The sequence below is a fragment of the Colletotrichum siamense genome, assembly GCF_013390195.1.
Source record: "Colletotrichum siamense strain Cg363 chromosome Unknown KSG_Cg363_contig02, whole genome shotgun sequence".
In the NCBI taxonomy this organism is placed as follows: domain Eukaryota; kingdom Fungi; phylum Ascomycota; class Sordariomycetes; order Glomerellales; family Glomerellaceae; genus Colletotrichum; species Colletotrichum siamense.
Window position 1 is genome coordinate 4,033,043 of NW_023501015.1, and position 18,929 is coordinate 4,051,971.

At 53.5% G+C, this 18,929-nt stretch overlaps 7 protein-coding genes across 7 annotated transcripts; 4 read left to right on the forward strand and 3 right to left on the reverse strand.

Moving 5' to 3' along the window:
- Window positions 1–32: 32 nt before the first annotated feature.
- CGCS363_v003033 (uncharacterized protein) lies at window positions 33–498 on the forward strand (the record flags this gene model as incomplete). Its single annotated transcript, XM_036634882.1, has 4 exons — window positions 33–73; window positions 166–205; window positions 279–312; window positions 371–498. The coding sequence occupies 4 exons, from the start codon at window positions 33–35 to the stop codon at window positions 496–498; spliced, it is 243 nt and encodes an 80-aa protein (XP_036500820.1).
- A 501-nt stretch (window positions 499–999) lies between these two features.
- On the reverse strand, window positions 1,000–1,347 carry DAD3 (DASH complex subunit DAD3; the record flags this gene model as incomplete). Its single annotated transcript, XM_036634883.1, has 2 exons — window positions 1,000–1,173; window positions 1,240–1,347. The coding sequence occupies 2 exons, from the start codon at window positions 1,345–1,347 to the stop codon at window positions 1,000–1,002; spliced, it is 282 nt and encodes a 93-aa protein (XP_036500817.1).
- Window positions 1,348–5,387: 4,040 nt separating this feature from the next.
- Window positions 5,388–8,975, forward strand: CGCS363_v003035 (Ubiquitin-conjugating enzyme E2Q-like protein; the record flags this gene model as incomplete). The annotated part of the gene is made up of 1 exon (XM_036634884.1): window positions 5,388–8,975. One exon carries the CDS (start codon window positions 5,388–5,390, stop codon window positions 8,973–8,975), a length of 3,588 nt encoding a protein of 1,195 aa, XP_036500818.1.
- A 379-nt stretch (window positions 8,976–9,354) lies between these two features.
- On the reverse strand, window positions 9,355–10,901 carry CGCS363_v003036 (37S ribosomal protein S5; the record flags this gene model as incomplete). The annotated part of the gene is made up of 2 exons (XM_036634885.1): window positions 9,355–9,575; window positions 9,641–10,901. 2 exons carry the CDS (start codon window positions 10,899–10,901, stop codon window positions 9,355–9,357), a joined length of 1,482 nt encoding a protein of 493 aa, XP_036500815.1.
- Window positions 10,902–12,232: 1,331 nt separating this feature from the next.
- CGCS363_v003037 (uncharacterized protein) lies at window positions 12,233–12,451 on the forward strand (the record flags this gene model as incomplete). Its single annotated transcript, XM_036634886.1, has 1 exon — window positions 12,233–12,451. The coding sequence occupies one exon, from the start codon at window positions 12,233–12,235 to the stop codon at window positions 12,449–12,451; it is 219 nt and encodes a 72-aa protein (XP_036500816.1).
- Window positions 12,452–12,858: 407 nt separating this feature from the next.
- On the reverse strand, window positions 12,859–14,853 carry CGCS363_v003038 (uncharacterized protein; the record flags this gene model as incomplete). The annotated part of the gene is made up of 3 exons (XM_036634887.1): window positions 12,859–14,025; window positions 14,080–14,424; window positions 14,767–14,853. 3 exons carry the CDS (start codon window positions 14,851–14,853, stop codon window positions 12,859–12,861), a joined length of 1,599 nt encoding a protein of 532 aa, XP_036500813.1.
- A 1,891-nt stretch (window positions 14,854–16,744) lies between these two features.
- Window positions 16,745–18,567, forward strand: mae1-1 (Malic acid transport protein; the record flags this gene model as incomplete). The annotated part of the gene is made up of 9 exons (XM_036634888.1): window positions 16,745–17,089; window positions 17,142–17,147; window positions 17,201–17,234; window positions 17,291–17,460; window positions 17,511–17,518; window positions 17,569–17,718; window positions 17,770–18,031; window positions 18,082–18,124; window positions 18,173–18,567. 9 exons carry the CDS (start codon window positions 16,745–16,747, stop codon window positions 18,565–18,567), a joined length of 1,413 nt encoding a protein of 470 aa, XP_036500814.1.
- Between the last annotated feature and the right edge of the window lie 362 nt (window positions 18,568–18,929).

Genomic DNA, 18,929 nt, shown 5'->3' on the forward strand with positions numbered 1-18,929 from the left:
AGCGGCAAGACCAAACGACAGGGAGGACTGAGATGGCAAGCACGGGCAGGGCCAACAGCAACCACGGCAAGAGGTAAATGGAACAACTAGGACGACAACGGCAGGGACGGACGTTGTGTCGTTAGCTTCTGATGAGTGCGATGATGCTAAGTTTAGACTCGTCAGAACAGCAAGCTGGTTCAAGACGTCGCTCTGCCGGCGGGCGGTGAGCAATACGACACCAACACCAGACTGGGCAAGTCAGGTTCTTTGTGTCGAAGGATGTTTCAGCGATTTAGCTCACAGTGAGAGCTCTTAAGGTGAAGGGTAAAAGTAAGGTAGGTAGAGGTTCCGATCATCCACTGGGCCCGAGCTGGAAGCTTGCCGGTAGCTTCATTGGTTCATTCGTCCAAATGCACGTACTTACAAGGCCCCGCCATGCGAACCCCAGATCAGATCCTCCACACCTGGCGCATCCTGCCTCCTGGTCCATGTTGTGTCGTGCAATGGGTGTCATGAGTTTGGCAGCTTGTCACGTAAGTAAGGTATGCATAATTTGACCCATTCGCAAATTGGCACATTGGCCTGCCGGAAAACCGCTGTCTTCCTGCCTAGCCAAGCTCGAACCAACAAGGCAATGCTGCCCGTCGCCTGAGTTCACGAGCTTTTGTGCCCGTTTGGAGCGCATGTATTTTGCTTCGCATCTAGTCGCCAAGTGTCTCGCCATGGCCTGGGCAAATCGGCTCCAAGGCCCCCTATGCCATGGAGACGCGCATAGGTATCATGTTACGAGCATTTCCAAAAGTTACACGGTGATTAGGAAAGGTTGAAATTGAGCTTTTTTCATCATTCCCTGCTCTTAATTAAAGGGTATCTGCTCTTGGTCGTATGCTTCATCATTTGCCCATGCAGCCGTATGTCTTGTGCGCAAGGACACCTCCGTTGTTCTTTCAACCGTGTCTGTCAAAGTGCCAGCGTCTTCTTTTGTCCAGATGTATCGTTTCGTCATCTAACTTCCTTCTATTCCTGGTTGCCAGCTTGATCGCCCCAGTCAATCTCTTGTTGCAGTACTATGCTGTACACGCTAGCCTTCAGAAGGGTGAAGACCAAGCTCGTCTTGCGCTCTAGTTCGCGAAGACCATCCAGGATTTCGGTGCTGGGGGAGCTGCTCAGATCCTCTAGTGTAGATGCCAGCTGCGTGGACAATCAAGTCAGCATACATGGCTCATCAGAACGGCGAGAGGGCTCCTATGGACAAACCTTTTTCATGTTGTCCGCCAGTTTCTCGTACTCTTCAAGAACCTCCGCCTCGAGGGGCGTCAGCTCAGGCTGCTGTTGGTACATCGTCGATTCCCTTGGTTGTTCCATGGTCGCGGATACAGGATGCGAGTCCAGTGGCCTCGTGGGGTGTTGAGGTAGAGAGCGTTGTCGGCGGTCGATGTTTCGGTGAGTCGCGCTGGACGCGTCTAACCCCGCCGGAAGACGACCGCAAGATAAAGCAACCCCCACTTCGGCGAAGGTCTCGGTGAGAGACCAATAGGATGCAAGCGACTCAGGCACCACATCTGATGACCAATTTAGCGACTATAGTCAGTCAGTCTTCTCCTTGTTTTCTCAACATTCGCACCTCCTCATTCCAAGACAAGACGAGCGGTAAAGAGCACATCTCCCACGCGTCGCAAGCACCGAATGCGCGTGGTACGGCTTGACGTGGCAAGGACTGTTGATCCCCTTGGATAGCTTCGAAGCTAAGGCTCGCCAAATGTCGAGCCTGTCATTTTACGAAGAAGCCACCATGGAGCTGCCATGGCTGTCGCCTGCACCAAGTGGCTAAGGCTAGGTTAAGGGGGAGCTAGTGCCCTCCGGTGAAGCTGGAGAGAAAACATCAATTCGATATTTCGAGACGGTCTTAGCGCAGGTCACTTGACGGTCGATTGGGCAAGTGTGCCAGCCATCGCATTCTTCTTAATAACTGCAATTTCTGCCCCGGCCAAAGGCTGTCGCAGGTCGCAGGTTTCATGTCTCCGAATCTATTGCAGGCTAGAATTGTTCGAAAGAATCTCAACGATGTCTAGCACCGAGAAAGTCGATCACCAATCGCCGCCACCCACAGCGAGCGACGCCGTCGAACACACCAAGCGCTCCAACAAACCGGCTTTACTCGTTCGCAGATCATCTCTCGGCAGCAAGCTGCCTGAGACAGTCTCATCCGCGTATGTTCTCGACTGGGAGGGTGAAAGATGTAGGCAGCGACTCCTGAGCCATGCAGAGGATCTCGTGAGAGAGTCTGTAGGGCGCAGGAAGCTCACCATCATCCAGGGGCTTCCGCTGGACTTGGTCCAGGTCTTGAGGGACTCACTAGGTGTCCACCCCGAATTTCTCGAGGCACACGCTGGGAGGCGGCGATATCGGCCGCTGAGGCAGGACAATGGCGACAGTTTTATATCCTTTGAGTATCCTGAACTCGTAAGAGTCCATCGGACTGCGATCGGGCCAGATCTTGGGTACAAGCCGTCGGCCAGACAGTCGGACTTGGTGGACGTGATGGATGAAGCACCCTTCCATTCGCTGTCCGGAGACGGTCTGTCTGTCATCTTCTCTCATGCATCCTTGTGGATGAGCAGCAAAGCTGACGGCAAGTATTGCGGAAATTCTTGGCTATGGCATTCAACTGACCATTCAATAGTACTGTTTTTGGATCGACCGGTTTGGCTTGATCCGTCTTCGCAGCTTGGAAAGGCTCGGCGACCTCTATCTGTGACGAGGTCGTGGCAGAGCAAAATCGATGAATCGCAGCTGGATGGTACTTCTGTGTGGAACGTCTTGATTGCCGAAGGAGACGAAATCCCAGGTCTCGAGGACAGCCTGCTGAGAACGTTTCGGTACACAAAGGTGGCCAGGGAAGAGCTTCCCAATCTCTTGTTTGAGTCGGTATACGGCAAATGGCTGGACTTTTTCGAAACGCTTCCTCAGTCGGATTCACAAGATGCGTCGTTGTTCTGGCAGGCTACCGAGTCCTTGGAACAAAATCTCGACGAATCTCAAGACCCTAGACGGCACCCCATCATGGGTGAGATGCACCATTCGAGCTGGCGACACCTCCTGGACCGACTGCAGCGTCGCATCGCTATATCGCGTCTGGCAACTACAGCACCGCCCCAGACTTCGTGGCTGCCATCAACCCGAGGCCTAACGACAGCGCAACCACGGACACGAGATGCAGGCTTACCGGAAAAAAGTGTGCGGGCCCTTCCGAGCTTGCAAGGCAACTACTGGGCGGACGACAAAGAGGCGAACCAGCGTGCGCTCGACCGTGTCACTTATCTTGGCGGCATCCTCCTCCCCTTTACCGTGGTATCGGCGATTCTCTCCATGAATGACGAATACTCACCAAATGCGCCTCGGTTCTGGGTGTTTTGGGTTGCTTCGGCTGGTGCGGCGATCCTATGTCTGCTCATCATCTACCTGGATCAATTACGATGTCTCGAGGTTTACTTCGAAGTGGCGTCTGACAGTATTGAGTCGGTCCTGTCGTCTGTTGACGGCAAAACTCGTGTTTACAGCAGTGGCGGGATGGGGATGCCGCAGTCTAGGTGGAGACGACCGTCGAGGCTGAACACCGAACTATTCGTCGACATGCCGCAGCCCGGCGTGGGTGACATTGAAGTAATGGCTGACTCGGCAGTCAATCCGACCATGATGGTACAGCAATGTAGGGACGGTACAACGAGTCCCAAGGCGTGGCAGCGGGGAACGCTGGGATGGGGTGGTGCGGTGAAGAAAGTTGTTGGCTACTATCGTTGGAGGGGCGGCATGCCGGTACAGCTCAGGTCTAACGGGCTGGAAAGATTTCGAATGAACGCGATTTAGCGGGGTTGCGCTGGTGGTGTTCTTGTGTAAGTACTCGGCGGTACGTAATTGTCTGGAGGTTTTCTCATCTTTCGTATATTGGAGGCATTGACTGTTGCATTAAGCGTGCGTCGCAATTAAGATCCAGAAGAAAAAGAAAAGGCGTCTACCTCACACCAAGGACTCGGTCACGGTGCAAGCAAGGCAAGTGTAAGGATGGGAGCTTCGGTCTGCGTGGGGCCGGCCGGACGACCATCTCCGATGCGATGCGACTCCATGCTCGGGGAACACTAGGGGGAACCTAACTGACTTACCTCACCTTATGTAATGTGTAATCAATGTAACCATTCCCCAACGTCCTGGTTGTTGGTTCCGATGGACTTAATTCCTAGACCTCCTGAGTGCCAACGCTGAAAGAGGAACATGCAGTTTGCCTTGGGCATCCAATCACTTCGCACAATGGAGCCTTGGCGGTTGTTGGTACTCCGTGCCGCTGTTGGAGAGGTCGGCCTCCCGCGGTGCGGTTCGGCCCAGGCTGCAGCGCCTGCCTGCTCAGTTGCCTGCGACCGGGCGGGAATCTGGTCATGGATGGCAATAGAGACTGGTCTGTCACTCCCAAGCGAGACAAACCTGACCTCTTCACCTCTGTAATTCCCTTACCTTGTGGTATGGTGCGGTACTGTGTCTTTCCTAAATACCTTACCCAGCTGCACCTCCTTGTACGCCTGCCCATACCACCACACCTTGCGACACCTTCCTTTCCGCTCCAGTAAGCTCACTTTTTGTTTCCAGGAACTTGAAAAAAGAGACTTTCTAGAACCAACAGGTCAAATAACACCCTCTCTGGATAGCCCAAAAGGGTGCCGGAAAAGGGGTGGAGAGCCAGCCCGTTATTGCCTTCATTGCCTAAGCGCGCCGACCTGCTCCTTCTCACCTTTTGGTCTCCTTGACCTCTGCGTTTTTTCGTGAGTCAAACTTTGAGGTTTCTAATCGACTCAACTGCTAATTTCTTCCGCCGGTTTGTTGCAGGCAGCCTTTCTTTGCCTCTACAATTAAGTGGCTGTCGACAAGGCTTTTGTCGACGGCTCTTTCTCGGAAACAATAGAGGATTGATTGTACGCCCTCCCAAAGAAGCACATACAGCTGGACTCTACCCGTTACGCCTGCTTCACATTACGGTCAGTGTCTATTTTCAACTTCCGCCTTCTTGCCTATTTTCTCTCGTCATCGTTATCGGCGTCTTTGTCGTCGCCGTCTCTTGTCGTCGTCGTCGTCTCTCGTCGTCTCCACCCTTCTTCTTTCCTTCGCTTGCCTTTCTTTCCTTCCCTTTCCGTTTCTGACTGGCCCTTTTCGTCCCCTATATCCCTCGTCCCTGTCCCTCTCCAGGTCTTTTCTTAACCAACTTCTTCCCTTTAAGAGCCGGCACCGTTGATCCCTCTGCTTCCCATTATCGCTTTCACAAACCGTTTCTGGCCAACCCACTGGCACAAAGTACTAAATTCCGGCTTCCAGACCCATTTCAGCAACGGCATTTCCCTGCTCCCGGGTTCATCGTCGCCATGACTCGCAGGAAATTCAACAGCGATTTGGCGCATGCCTGTCAGCAGACTGTTGACCAGATCTCTCAGGTCGCAAAGGGCGATGACGATGGCCAGGTTGTCCTCACCTTCTCACACGGCGCGATCTCCTCACCTCTGGTCATGCGCCTCATCACCTTGAATATCGACGACTATCCACAAAATTCAGGGTTCTTGGCCTATACAGATGATGATGCCACTCCTCGGTCTATATCTGCTCTTCTCGACGAGCTTCCAAGCGCTACACAAAGCAAGACGGTGCTTGAGACCCTTACCTACTTATCAAGGAAGTTGAGCACTGCCCTCGCTGCCGACGGAAATGGCTCTGATGTGGAGATGACGGATGAGAACGACGAGAATGACGACGACGACGAAGAAACCGAAGGGGAGGACGAATACGACTATGACGACGACATAATGGACTTTGGCCTGGGAAATGCCAACCCAGCTTACATTCAACAATCCGACGTTACCCAGGGAACTTGTGAAATCACCAGACGTGTCATCGACGATCTTCGCAAAGCCAAAAGTGCAGGCTTAAAGATTGCATTCCTAGGGGACCTCTCCGCTGACCAGCAATCCGGCTGCACCTTTGCACTCTCGCTCCCCGTGTCGCATCTTGGTCTTCCCGACGACACACTTGAGGCCTGGGAAGTTGAGCGCGACAGCTACATCGTCTTGCTCTGCAAATACCACTCAGCATACCCTTCCGTGGAGAACTTCATAAAGCTTTCGCCGGGCCACGTTTCCTCGATGGAGTTCAGTTTTGGAAAGTGTGCGTCGTACAAACCCACGTTAGCTTCGACCATTACCGCATTTAACCCCAAGTTCAACCACGTCGACGTCAACGATGAGAGCAAGATTATGGAGGGCACACCGTTCGTTCAGATCCCCATCACCAACTCGATCGACACCTTCATGAACAAGGAGCTGTCGCTGCTCCTGAAGTATCGCTTAGAATACGCCGTATCGTGGGACAGAGCCAAAGAACTACTGGACGAGCAGGCCAAGGCAGGGCACATGCGTGCGGATACGAGTATTTCAGCCCATGGCACGGAATACACGCCGGATGACGAGCAGCAGGTGTCATCAGCTGCCCGCCCTTCTCTCAACAAGGACTATGCGCGGGGTGAGCGGGATCAACTCAGCATGCCATTGATAGCTATGCAGTTCGCTCTACGGTACTTTGTGAAGAGTACCCAGTATTGTCTGGTGTGTCACCGAAAGACCGGTGCTGGATTGACGGCAATTAAGCCGTACGTATGCGACGAGCCACTCTGTCTCTTCCAGTACATGGCTCTGGGCCTCGGTCCTAGCATCGAACACGACATCATCTCTCGACCTTCTGTTGTCGATCTGTTGGTGTCTTTCTGCGCTTACGGTCTGCACGCCAATCGAATTCGCGAATTTCCCAAGGGCTTAGGTATCTATGTCCCGCTCTTCGGTTACGGTTCGATGCCGATAGCACCAGTCGGATACAATCAGTCGGCGACTAACACAGGAGGTGTCAACGACTTCAACACCCAAGACGTGCCTACATTCGTTATCAACCCTCCTCTGAAAGTGCAGGCCACGATCTCGGGAAAGAAATTCTTCCTGGATACCAGCCAGCAAGTGAACTTCAAGCCGGGAGATCTCATTGTCTTGGAAAAGGCAGTTTGCGTCACTGGCAGAGTTGAGAAGCCGGATTTGCACCATTGTCGTGTTACAAGCGTCGGCGTCATTCGCAACGCGAACGACAACATTGTCGGCAGAATGGTCGAGTTCGATTGCCTGTTCTCCACTCTGAGACACCTGCATCAGAGTAACCCCTACGGCATAAATGACTCGAATGGGCAAACAACTCCTGCTGCGGAGGACGCGGACAACGCTGCCGCTGAAGACGAGGAAAGCGAGGCAGCGTTGTACTTCTACGAATACGACCTCGACGACCTGCCTGTGACTCACCAACGGGATGCTTTGCTAAGTCTGATCCAGACCATCCCGCCTATTCGATTGTTGCGAGAACACCTTCTGGGCCACAAGAACATCTCTCTCAAGAAGTACGACAAGATGACCAAGTCTGCTTTGGCTTTGCTTCGATGGATCGTGGCGTCCAACCGCTCCTTCATCGTCCAGCTGGACCAGAGCGACGAGTCTGCCACCAACGACATGGCGTATGCATCGAATAGAGAGCATGAGAAGATTTCTGGCCTTGACAGCAATTGGTTGCAGTTCCGTTTCGCACAGGGATCTCCTGAGAAGGAACAACGATTCAACCAAGCGTTGGAACAGCAGAGCACCGCCCGGTATCCCACCATGTTCGCATGGCACGGAAGCCCGCTTGGAAACTGGCACAGCATCATCAGAGCCGGCCTTGACTTCAAGGACACACTGCATGGCCGTGCGTATGGCCACGGCGTGTACTTCAGCAATGCTCTTAATGTAAGCATAGGTTATGCGGGATCATCACACCTGGCAGGTCTCTGGGTAGGATCAGAGCTTGAAATGTCCGGGGCGCTTAGCCTCTGCGAAATCATCAACCGGCCAGCCGAGTTCAAATCAAGCCAGCCATATTACGTGGTTGACAAGGTCGACTGGATCCAGTGCCGATATCTGGTTATCCAGAGAAAGAGTTCCTTCAGGTACGCGGAGCTTGAAGCTGATGAAGCACCATCGGCGACCAAGACAGAGACGGAGTACATCACCCAAGATCCGCAGCGTACAGTCGCCGGAATCAGCGCAAAGGTTCGCATTCCCATCGCAGCACTCCCAAAGTGGCGTCAAAAAGCGAGACCTGAAGGATCGTCTCCTTCAAACCCGCTCGTCGTGGACGACGATGATCATGACAACATCCCTGACACAACTGATGATTTCGACCTATTGTTAAGCATGAAAGGGAACACCGATGGTACTCAGCACACCGAGGACGACGATGAGGATATCATGATTCTCGAGTCCGATCCCAGCAAGCTCAGCTTCAGACCAGGCACCCTGGATGTGGCTTCGCTCCCCATACTCCCACCTCCTACTTGGGCCACCGACAATGGACTCAAGCTTCTCGGCAAGGAGCTCAGCAAGTTGCAAAAGCTACAAGCGAAAACTCCATTGCACGAACTTGGCTGGTATATCGACTTTGAAAGCATGAGCAATATGTTTCAGTGGATTGTCGAGCTTCACAGCTTTGAACTTTCTCTTCCGCTTGCCCAGGACATGCAGAAACACAAAGTTTCTAGCATCGTTCTTGAGGTTCGCTTCGGCCGACAATTCCCCCTTTCACCGCCATTCGTCCGCGTCATCCGCCCCAAGTTTCTACCATTTTCCCAGAGAGGTGGTGGACATGTCACGGCTGGCGGCGCCTTGTGTATGGAGCTTCTGACTAACAGCGGCTGGAGTCCAGTTAGCAGTATCGAGAGTGTCTTGTTGCAAGTCCGCATGGCAATGTGCAGCCTCGATCCTTTCCCCGCCCGCCTCCTAGGCTCCAGTGGAGACTATGGTATTTGGGAGGCCATTGACGCATATAAGCGTTCCGCGAGCGCCCACGGCTGGCAAGTGCCCCCTGATTTAGACGTCACAGCCAATGGGGTTTGAGAGAGACGAAGGAAGACAAAGGAAGATGAAGGGAGCCGAAGGGAGACGAAGGGAGGAGACGGCGGGGATGAAGACAATGGAGACGGAGACAATGGAGACGGAGACGAGGAAAGTGGAGGCGCCAAAAGGCATGGCAGCTTTGATCTTTGTCTGGGTCCGGATTTTGACCGCGGCGTTTAGACGGGCGGATTTTGGTATCATGGACCACATCTGGGGAACGGAGTAAGGTATCAGGGAAACATCAACCCTTCAAGTCATGGGCAGCATAGCATAGAACAGTCACCCCAACATGAAAAATGTCAGTAAAAACGGGCCTCTGGGAGATCTCTAGCGTTGCGCTTGACATGGTACAGTGGTATACAAATGGTATCCAGGTGGATTAATATACATTTCCGCCGTAGTACACCTTTCTTGCGTCAACCAGCTTCTTTCCGCGACCGATGGCGATTTGCTCGGGGTCGGGCTGGTTAAGGAGGCACTCGTAGACGACCTTGACAGTGTTGTAGGGGTTCTTGGAACGCATGATCTTGGCGGCCAAGTCATGGATACCAGCAAGGCGAGCCATCTCGAAGATACGGTGAGAAACACGAAGTCCGAAGCCTTGGTGTTGCTTGTCAGTGCCGTGTTGCCTGAGAACATTTGTTTTAGACAGCGGGAGAACATACCTGGAGGACGAGACTGAATCTTCACGACAGTACCCGAGATCTTCTTCTGGACCTCGCCGTAGATGGTGCGGTCCTCGTACCTACGAATCGGCTTCATGTTGCGAATAGCCAGCATCTTGGCAGTGGTTCTTGCTACGTCGAGATCTGTCGACTTGGCCTCGCCCAGTCCGAGCCTGCCATTGCCGTTTCCGGCGGCGACGATGATGGAGATGCTGCGAATCTTACCCAGACGGGTCTGGTTGTGGACCCATCGCATGACGAGGGGCTTGGTGATGATGGTTTGGATGTCGGCAATTTTCATGCCGGTGGCGGCCTTGATCTTGGTAAATTCACCCGTACCGTCGAGCTCGTCGTCCTCGGCGTCCTCGGGCGTGTACAGACCCTTGACGCCCGGGATCTTGCCGAGAGGGGGCTGGATCGCCGAGTTGCCATCGGGGCCGTCTGCGGCCTTCCACGAATCAAGTTTCGACCCTTGCAAAATGTCGATATTGTCGTCGTCCGTGTTGAGCTGCTGCTCGAGCGCCTTCATGAACTCCTCGTCGATCTTCTCGAGCCACTCGCGGCCCAGGGACTGATCCGCCGGCCTCGACTCCTTCTTGCCGAGGACGTCCACGTCCTCCTCGACGAGGAACTTCTTGCGCAGCTCCGCGTTCTCCTCGAGCTCCTTCAGCTCCTCCTCGGTGAAGTCGAGGACCATGGGGTTCTGCTTCTTGATGTTGCGCAGGGCGCGGGCGTAGGCCTTGCCCATGGAGTCCTTGAGCTCGACCTCGACGCGGTTGGCCAGCTTCTCGACGTGGTTGTCCACCCATTCCCGCCGCGGCAGCCACTCCACCTCCCGCGGCTGCACGGGCTTCTGGGGTTTTAGGTCGATGACGGGCTGGATCTTGGAGAAATCTTCAATGTAGTTTTGGCGGTAAGGATCGGTGCGTAAACGGCCCTGCAGCATGAGGTCTTTCGGGTCGATGGCCTCCTCCGCGGCTTCGAGGGCCTCCATCTGTTCCGGGGTGTATTGCTTCCTGAGCATCTCCTTCTCCTCCGGGGTGTATGCCGGGAGGTATTGCTTCACTAACTTGTCGAGTTTCTCGGGGTCACTCGTGACGCCCATTTTCTCGGCGGTGATGTTCCTGAACCTCGACCTCCTGCGAGACGATTTGCTGGAGGAGCTGTGGAAGAGGCGCGCGGGCAGGACCGCGGGGGCGGCGGTCGTCGAGGTACTTGTGCATCTCGACAGGACGCTCCGGGCCGGGCGTACGGCGTTCATGGCGGCGATCGGGTCTCTTGCGCCAGTTCAGGGCCGGCTGCACGAGGGGTTTGTCGATTGTCGTCGCCGCGGGGCTCGGGGTGGTGGGTGCGATCGCGTGCGTTGGCCTTCCGTGGTCGACCTCGGTGCTGCGCGCCAGGCTGGTCGATAATTTTTTTGGAAGCTCAATTGGACGTACAATCGCCTGAGGTCGATTTACGACATGTCATTGGCTGGAGGGGCATCCGCTGCAATTGAGGCCTGGCCCGTGCGTGCACAAAGTGTTGGCCGGGGCTTGAATGGATTCGGGAGTCACATGATCTCGGTGGATGAGTGACTCGGCCGGCGCCACACCGAAACGTCCGGGGTGAAGAGCTGAGGCTTAGGTGCTGGTCAACTGAGGACGCTTCTTGGCTTCCTTGGCTCATTTCCAGGGGCAGACTTACCTAAGGTTGGTGCTTGGATCTGCTCACCTTACCCTCAGGATCAGCCATGTGATGTTCGCTCCCACAAGGCAACGGATGCTGGCATAGACGGTGATCGCAGTTCCTGGCGGCAGCAAGTATTTGCAAATCAGACCAAACCTCTTCAGACCGGAAGCGCATGGGGGCATCGCGGAAGTCGAAGAAGCATCACGAGCACAAGCCCAATTCCCACTGCACCGATGGACCCCTTCCCAAGGGCCATGCCGACTAACCGCTGCAGTCCGTCCCTGCGCAGCCAATCAGCGTTGGCAGACATCAGTCGACATTCTGCCGCAGGCCTGAAACGCGCATCGGAGCCCGGCCCCTCTCCTTTGTGGCAGGGCTGGCTGGGCTGGTAGGCAAAGCTCAACCACCAAAACGCTGTCGCGTCCCAGTCTCACCCACCCAAGGGCGGTCTAGCCTACGAAGGGGCACTGTGACCACCATAGGGCCATTTTCCCTTCCCTCCTCCAGGCCAGCCGTGCAAGCTTGTACCTGAATGTGACGTCTCCCGTTTCGAGAACCCGTAGCGGATCATCTTTCCATACAATCCCACGAACCCTCCCGCGCTTCCCTATTTCCCCCTTCCTGCATCCCGTGTACCTACTTTCCCTTCTTCTGTCCTTCGCAAAACCTTCTCTCTCTCTGGCACTAATCACGCACCTCGCAATACCCGTACATTTTGTGGTGTTTATTCCCTTGTGACTGGCGCACTTGAGACTCAGACCTTCATTTTGACTTTCTTTCGATTACACACCTTTTAATTCACTACGCCACGGTCTACACCGATCGCAAACCACTCTCACGAAGAGCGACGATAATCACGAGTCATCACCAAGACCGATCCGCAACCCGTACCGTTCCGTCGCCACTACCACAACCGCAAAGATGGGTCAATTCGACTGGTTCCGATCCATTGGCGCCACGCCTGAGGCCGTGGCCGTCCTGAACGACCAGCCCATTCTGTTCACGATCCTTTTGATCGTCCTCGTCGCCGTCATTCTGCAGATTGTCCTACTCTGGTACATCCACTTCGCGACGTTGAAGCCGGAACAGAAGAAGAAGAAGGAGCCCAAGAAGGGAGCTGCCAAGGGTGGCAAGAAATAGGTGGAAAATTGGATTCAGCAGGGAGGAGCCACGGCTCTGTTGGCAGGATCGTTCCGACAAATATCCGTTTGCGTTTGGATTACGGCCGCGATCTCGGATGCGACCACCGACTGCGTCTGGCGAAGCTGGGCGATCTGATGCGAAGGATCGTTGGCATGCGGAGGGGGAAAAGGCGATGTCATGGCGTGGGAATAATGAGCAGGTTGGTGGGGGTTTCGACAGATGGGACCGGCCTTGTTCGGGTCAGTGGAGGACGAACTTACGATGCTCGAATGTCACAGGTTGCACTCGACATCATTTTCTTGCGGCATAACTTTTTCGGTATAGATTTTCATCCACCAGAGGCTCATCTTGGATATCAACCGAGTTTCTGTAGTTCAACAGCGCTTGAAGCTTTCAAATCATGGCTACCCGTTTTCGAGAAAATGCGGCTCCTCTTCCGCTAGCATGACATCCTCCGGCCATATATGTTGCGAGTATAACACCGACTCTGAATAGCCTTCATCAGATTCAAACCCGGCGTCATGTCGCCAAGAACCGTCGGCAGATGGGTCGCGTAGAAAGCCGTTTTCAGGATCTTCGCACCTTGATTCCGGGCTGTATAGTTCCATGCCGCGCCCTTCGCCCTCCACGCTTCTATTCTCATATCCATGCCATGCGTCTTCCCATGGCGGTATCAGTTCCGTGTATCGTTGGTTGTTGCAATGAGAGTCGTCCTCTTCGGCAGCGTCCAAGTCAAATTCTTCGTAGTCGTGACGAACTCTGTCATCGTTACCGATCAACCAGTATTCTTCCTTGCCAGCACCATCTGATTCCAGCTCTTCGCCAATCTCCGTGTCAGAGAGAGCAGGCGAAGCCTCTCCACAAATGCTGTGTTCAACAGCTTCGTCATCCATGTTCCCAAAATCGCTGACCGTGTCTTCATCAAGCCCGTCCGCAGACCACAAATCTGGCCATTCATCAGCTGCTGTATCGTAAAAGCGAGCTGGTCTTCCAAGGTCGTCGGCCCAACCTTCACGATCGCCGTCTGGAAAATCAACTTCCATTTCCCAGCTCGGTGATGCGACTTCACTTCGAGATTGGCTTGGGTTCTCGTCTTCGCCGAAGTCAGATAGCTGATATCCGCAGTCAGAATCAAATCTCCCCGTTTCAAGCCCTTCCACATAGCGGTGTGGCGACAGAGGGGCTTCCCAGGCCAGCAGCTCTTCTTCGGAAACCATGGCGAAAGTTTGATCCAAGTCGTCATTCATGAAATCTTCGACGTTATTTTCGTCGTCAAACAAAGTCTCAACTGCTGTCGCGGCGAAAACAGCCTCCGTATAGCCAAACGATCCTTGGGGCACTGCGCGACGTCTTTGACGAACAGGAGGCGGCACAGTAGTTTTCGAGTTTGCCAATCCCCAAAGTTTGCGCGCCACTTCTCCGACATCACTGTCTAAAAGGTCTCGGCTCCGCGACGATAGCTCGTCTGAGTCACTAGGTGCTATGATTTCCGAGGAGCCGGTATGAATTCGCTGCGCATCGACGAGTGTCGAGGTCAAAATCGGTAGGAGGCGTGATTGAACAGCGATTGCCTGAGACTGTCAGTATGTTCGTGGGCAGTACGTAGTTCGGATAGGACACCATACTGATAAGTGCTTGGTGTTCAGCACCTGTGGCATGAGAAGGCTGAGGGAAGGCGATGTCATCTTCGTAATCGTTCTGAAACCAGCCATGGCTTTTGGTCCGGATATCAAGGTGAATAGGCTGGCTTCTACGAGACCTTGAATGGCGTCCAAGTACCGCGTCACTTCACCCTGGCCATCCGCGCCATCGAAGTGAAGGTTCTCAGCAGTCGGTGCCGCAGGAGCGAGTATTGGCTCCTCATCATGATCTTCGCATGCAATAGCTGAAATGGAAGACTCTTCAAGGGCTTCAAGGCCAATGCCCGAATCTTGCGTTTCTGGGAGATCTTCTGTGTCGTGCAGGGACTCCTACTTCGCTGACAGCACTTCAGATTCCTGGAAGCTGTGACGAGTAAGAGTCGAATTCAAAGCAGCTCTCGTGGATGGCGGTGGACCTTTGACACCCTCGGTTCCATTTGCTGCGTCGTGCGTCTGATGGAAAGAGAATGTGCAGGTAAGATGTTGCAGTACGAGAATTGAGGTGCCTGGGGGTCCAATATTCTGAGACACATCGCTCCGATATTCCATCTTGAATGTAGGCGATTGCGAGGCTTGAAGTTGTTTGACTTCTCGAATCAGCCGAATCCCCAGCTGGTCCCAAATCCAAGGAAATGTTAGTCGACATTCAAAAATGGCTGGGAGTGTACTTACAGAGCAGGCCTGAATGAAGCAGGCCACATCATTCACAAGACTTAGCGTAGATGTGTCCCCAATAGGCTCTTCCTCGAGTATCGACATATGGAGCCGGCATATCGGCGCTTTCGACAAGTTTATTTTTCCATCCTCCAGAACGGCGAGAAGCTCGTGTGGGTCCGACACGGCAAAGTCTTCGAACAAGGACCGCAAAGAAAAGTTGGATGCCACGGTGACGCTTAATGATGTTTTGGTATGGCGGAGAGAAAAAGGATCAAGGTGTATAACTGAGGAAACCATGTTTGAAATATAAGTGAAGGGCAGGCATCGTCAAACGAATGGTGTTCAACTTGTCGATACAGCAGGCATGAGGGCAGTAGGTAAGCAGGGAAGTTGCAGCGGGTATGATGCCCCGGACTGTCAACGCCAATTGTGCGGGGATAGTGCGAGCGACCCCCACTCTGCACGGTGATTGGACATCCCACCTCGGTTTTGTACGTGGAAGACAAGCAGGATGAGAGACCGTCAGGTTTTCCTGTGTCTCGCGGCTGTATTTCCCGTCTTTGCTTAGTTACTTGCATCGAGAACGACAGTAGTAGACGACGACAAGATAGGTAATAATAACGATAAGGGATATAATGACGGCGAGGACGATAGCAAGAAAGAGTACATACCAGCCCACAAGACAAGCAGTCGCTCCAGCATAATGGAAATAGGGGCCTCCAGATTGAGGATCCGGGAACTCATTAATGTCCATGATAACAGAATCTCCCACTTTATCGCCTTTCGGATCACTTTAGAATACATTACACAAGTAAGGCAGGCCGCGGAAAATGCAACCGTGACACAGCATATGTCGATGATCGACAAAAGTGCACAGTGTCTAAGATCCAGGGAATTCCGTTCGCATTTCCAACAGGAAAACAACCGCACTGCCTTGCCTTGCCTGCCTACCATACCTTACCTGGTACCTACGGAAGCCGTTGAGCCACAGGCTTGGGCCATAGCCGTATGCGCTTGGTCTAGCGCATCTTTTCCGCGGCGGGCAGCTAACACCTTTGTACGTGATCCACATGCTGCGATAGACTGTTTTGTAGTGGAGCAGAGATTGATAGGCGGGCAACTCACAGTGCGACTAGTCCACCCAGTGTGTCAGGCTCGGCATGGTGCATCCGTTTTTCCTCGGCGAGCACGACAGAAGCTGGGCAACTGGACTGCCAAAAGTTTGAATGACGCAGGCACCACTTTACACTTCCAACGTCTTGCTGGGGCCTGCCTTACTCACTGCGGATCAATTTCTGTCACTTACCAAGGAAACGCTGACGACACTTGACAAGGCATACCCGCTGTGTACTTGTGTGCTACTGCGCATACATCCACATTTCGACGACCTTTTCCAGCTCGGCTTGAACCCATCGCGCACCATCACCGCTAGTTCCACGGGTTGCTCTCATGAGGCAACAAACACGCGACCACCGCCACCAATCAACAAACGCCGTCAACCAACTGCCTCCAAAGTAACGAGAAAGTACCCGGTCACGCAAGAAAACTGAGCAGCACCCAGCCTGGTTATCTTGGCCGCTGTCACCGGACGACTCAGAGCTCCTCTATCTCCCAAGTAAAGGACCAGGATCTGCGGTCGCGGTCCTGCACCACGGGTCGGCATCTGACTACACCCACCCACACACGTCTCATCCACGGCCCGGCCTAATCGTCACCCCTCCCGCCGTCCCCCGTCCTCCTCCACCACCACCAGCTCGTTTTTTTCCGGTCCAAGGCGCGGTGCGCGGAGTTGCGTCTCGAACGCCCGCCCAGTTGAGAGCATGCCTCTTTTCGATCTTGGTTCTCTTTTCCTCGACCACGTCGTCTTCATCACCAACTTGGTCTACATCAACATTGCCCTAACCAATGCCGAGCCCAGCATACTCTTTCCTCTCTATGTTGTGTCGAAACTGCTGGCCCGAGGACCTGACGATTGGGATTCCCCTACTGCGAAATGGCCGCCGCCGGTCCCCACGTGGTAGCCGATTGCGGCTACCAAACTCCAGATGAGCTCAACCGCCCTTCCTATTTCTCTGCCGCTCCTGAGGGCGCCTCAGCTTCTGCTCCTGCCCTGAGTTCGCCTGTGAGGCGCCCGGCATTTGTTCCGCATCCTTCGTATGGTCCTGTTCTGCCGTCCGACTCTAGTCCAGCCGCCTCCGATCACCAGCCGCATTCAAATGGTCATACTCCCGACAATTTGGATTCGCGCATGGAGAAGGGCTCTAGTAAAAGGTCGCCCAATGGTCGGGTTGGTCTTCGCGATAGGATCGTCTGTCATACGTGGACATGGTTCACTATGGTATTGCAAATCTTGGCCTCCCTCTTCACATTCCTAGACTGACTGATAGCAGACGATGGTATGACATGCCGACTTCTTGATGCTCGCGATCTGACACTCACCATGACATAGGCAACTGGAGGAATGGCAAATGTAATACATTCCCGTAAGCTAACCAATCCCGAGCATGAAATGCGAAACTTCAAACTCACACCTCGACAGTCCCGTACCAAGCTGCGTGGCTAAATGGCATAGCCATAGCCTTCTTCTTACTGAATGTTCTTCTTTTCATTATGAACTGTGTCTTGGCAACACTGCGTTTTCACTGGCGCCCAGGAACCTTGGTTCATACCTTCACCGACCAGACAGAATCACTGTTCATACCGGCATCCGTAAGTCAAGACTATCTTGGGTCCCATGGTCACTAACACTCTAACTCTAGGTTGTTTCGTAAGTACTATCTAGCGCCTGCCCATCAGGACAAACACTGAACGCGACAGGTTTGCCATCATATGCATCAATATCTGCCAGTTTGGTGTTCCGTATGTTGGGCCATGGCTCCTGAGGATTATGCAAATACTGTTCTGGTCATATACCGCGATGAGCATGTTGGCTAGCGCCAGTATATACTTGGTCCTCTGGTCCACATTGTAAGAGTTCACTAAGCTGAGAAATCTCGTAACCTACTAATGGTCCTGAAGAGTCTTCCCTATCCACACTATGACGCCAACCTGGGTATTCCCAGCCTACCCTCTACTTCTCACTGCGCCCTTCGCCTCGAACCTCATCACGGCCGCATCCCAGACAAATCAGACACAGGTCGTCTTGAATAGGACGGCGATTGCGCTCTCTGCTGTGGCTACACAAGGTGCAGGATGCTTGATCGCCTTCATGATCTCAGCCGCCTTTATCTATCGATTAATGACACAGAAGCTGCCGCGCGACTTTCAGCGGCCTGGTGTGGTACGTTATACTGCCATCTGCTTATGAAGAAAGTACTCATCATATACTAGTTCATATCTATCGGACCATTTGCGTTCACGGTTGGTGGGATAGGTAAGATTGGCCATCTGTATCTTCGTCATCGTTTACTGACCTCCACAGTTCTGCTGGGGAACCAAGCCGATAAGATTTTGCCCCAAGGATTCCTAGGCACCGACCTAGCCGTGCCAATTATCAAGGTGCTCTCTGTCATGATTGGATTGTGGCTCTGGGGTCTCTCCGTGTGGTTCTTTGTCGTCTCCGTCGGGTCGTTGTGGAAGTATGTGCGGCCAGCAAACAAGATGCCCTTCCAGATGACGTGGTGGTCGTTTGTGTTTCCCAACACTGCGCTCGTCACTGCCACTGCGGCCCTTGGAAAAGTATTCCAGAACTCTGGGCTTCAGATTTTTGCGTGTGTCATGGCTGCAGGATTGATTGTTGTATGGGTCGTCGTGTTTGTGACCATGGTTCGATGTCTGTACAAAAGGGAGCTGCTTTGGCCGAAAGATACCCGATAATGGTCAAGTCTAGGCTGACCTTCCATCTAAATAATCTTAAAATGAACATCAAATATGTTACCAGGCGGATGTGGTGCCGGATAGTTGATCGAAAAGCCAATTCCACCTCATGATGTAAGTCGTTGGAAATGCCTTCCAGGCACTGCTGCCCCCCTGTCACGCCCACAGTGCGGTGTTCGCTAAAGGGAGACCGGCAGCGGGATGCGAGTGGGGCCAGGTGTCCTGCTCCCAACCACCAACCTCTCACTCACCAATTCAGGCACGGCTTCATCGCTGATGTCAAGTGTCCTCATTTGGAATTCGCGACAACGTCCTCACATGGCATCGTATCGACCATATCGGACTAAGGTGTGATACTCATA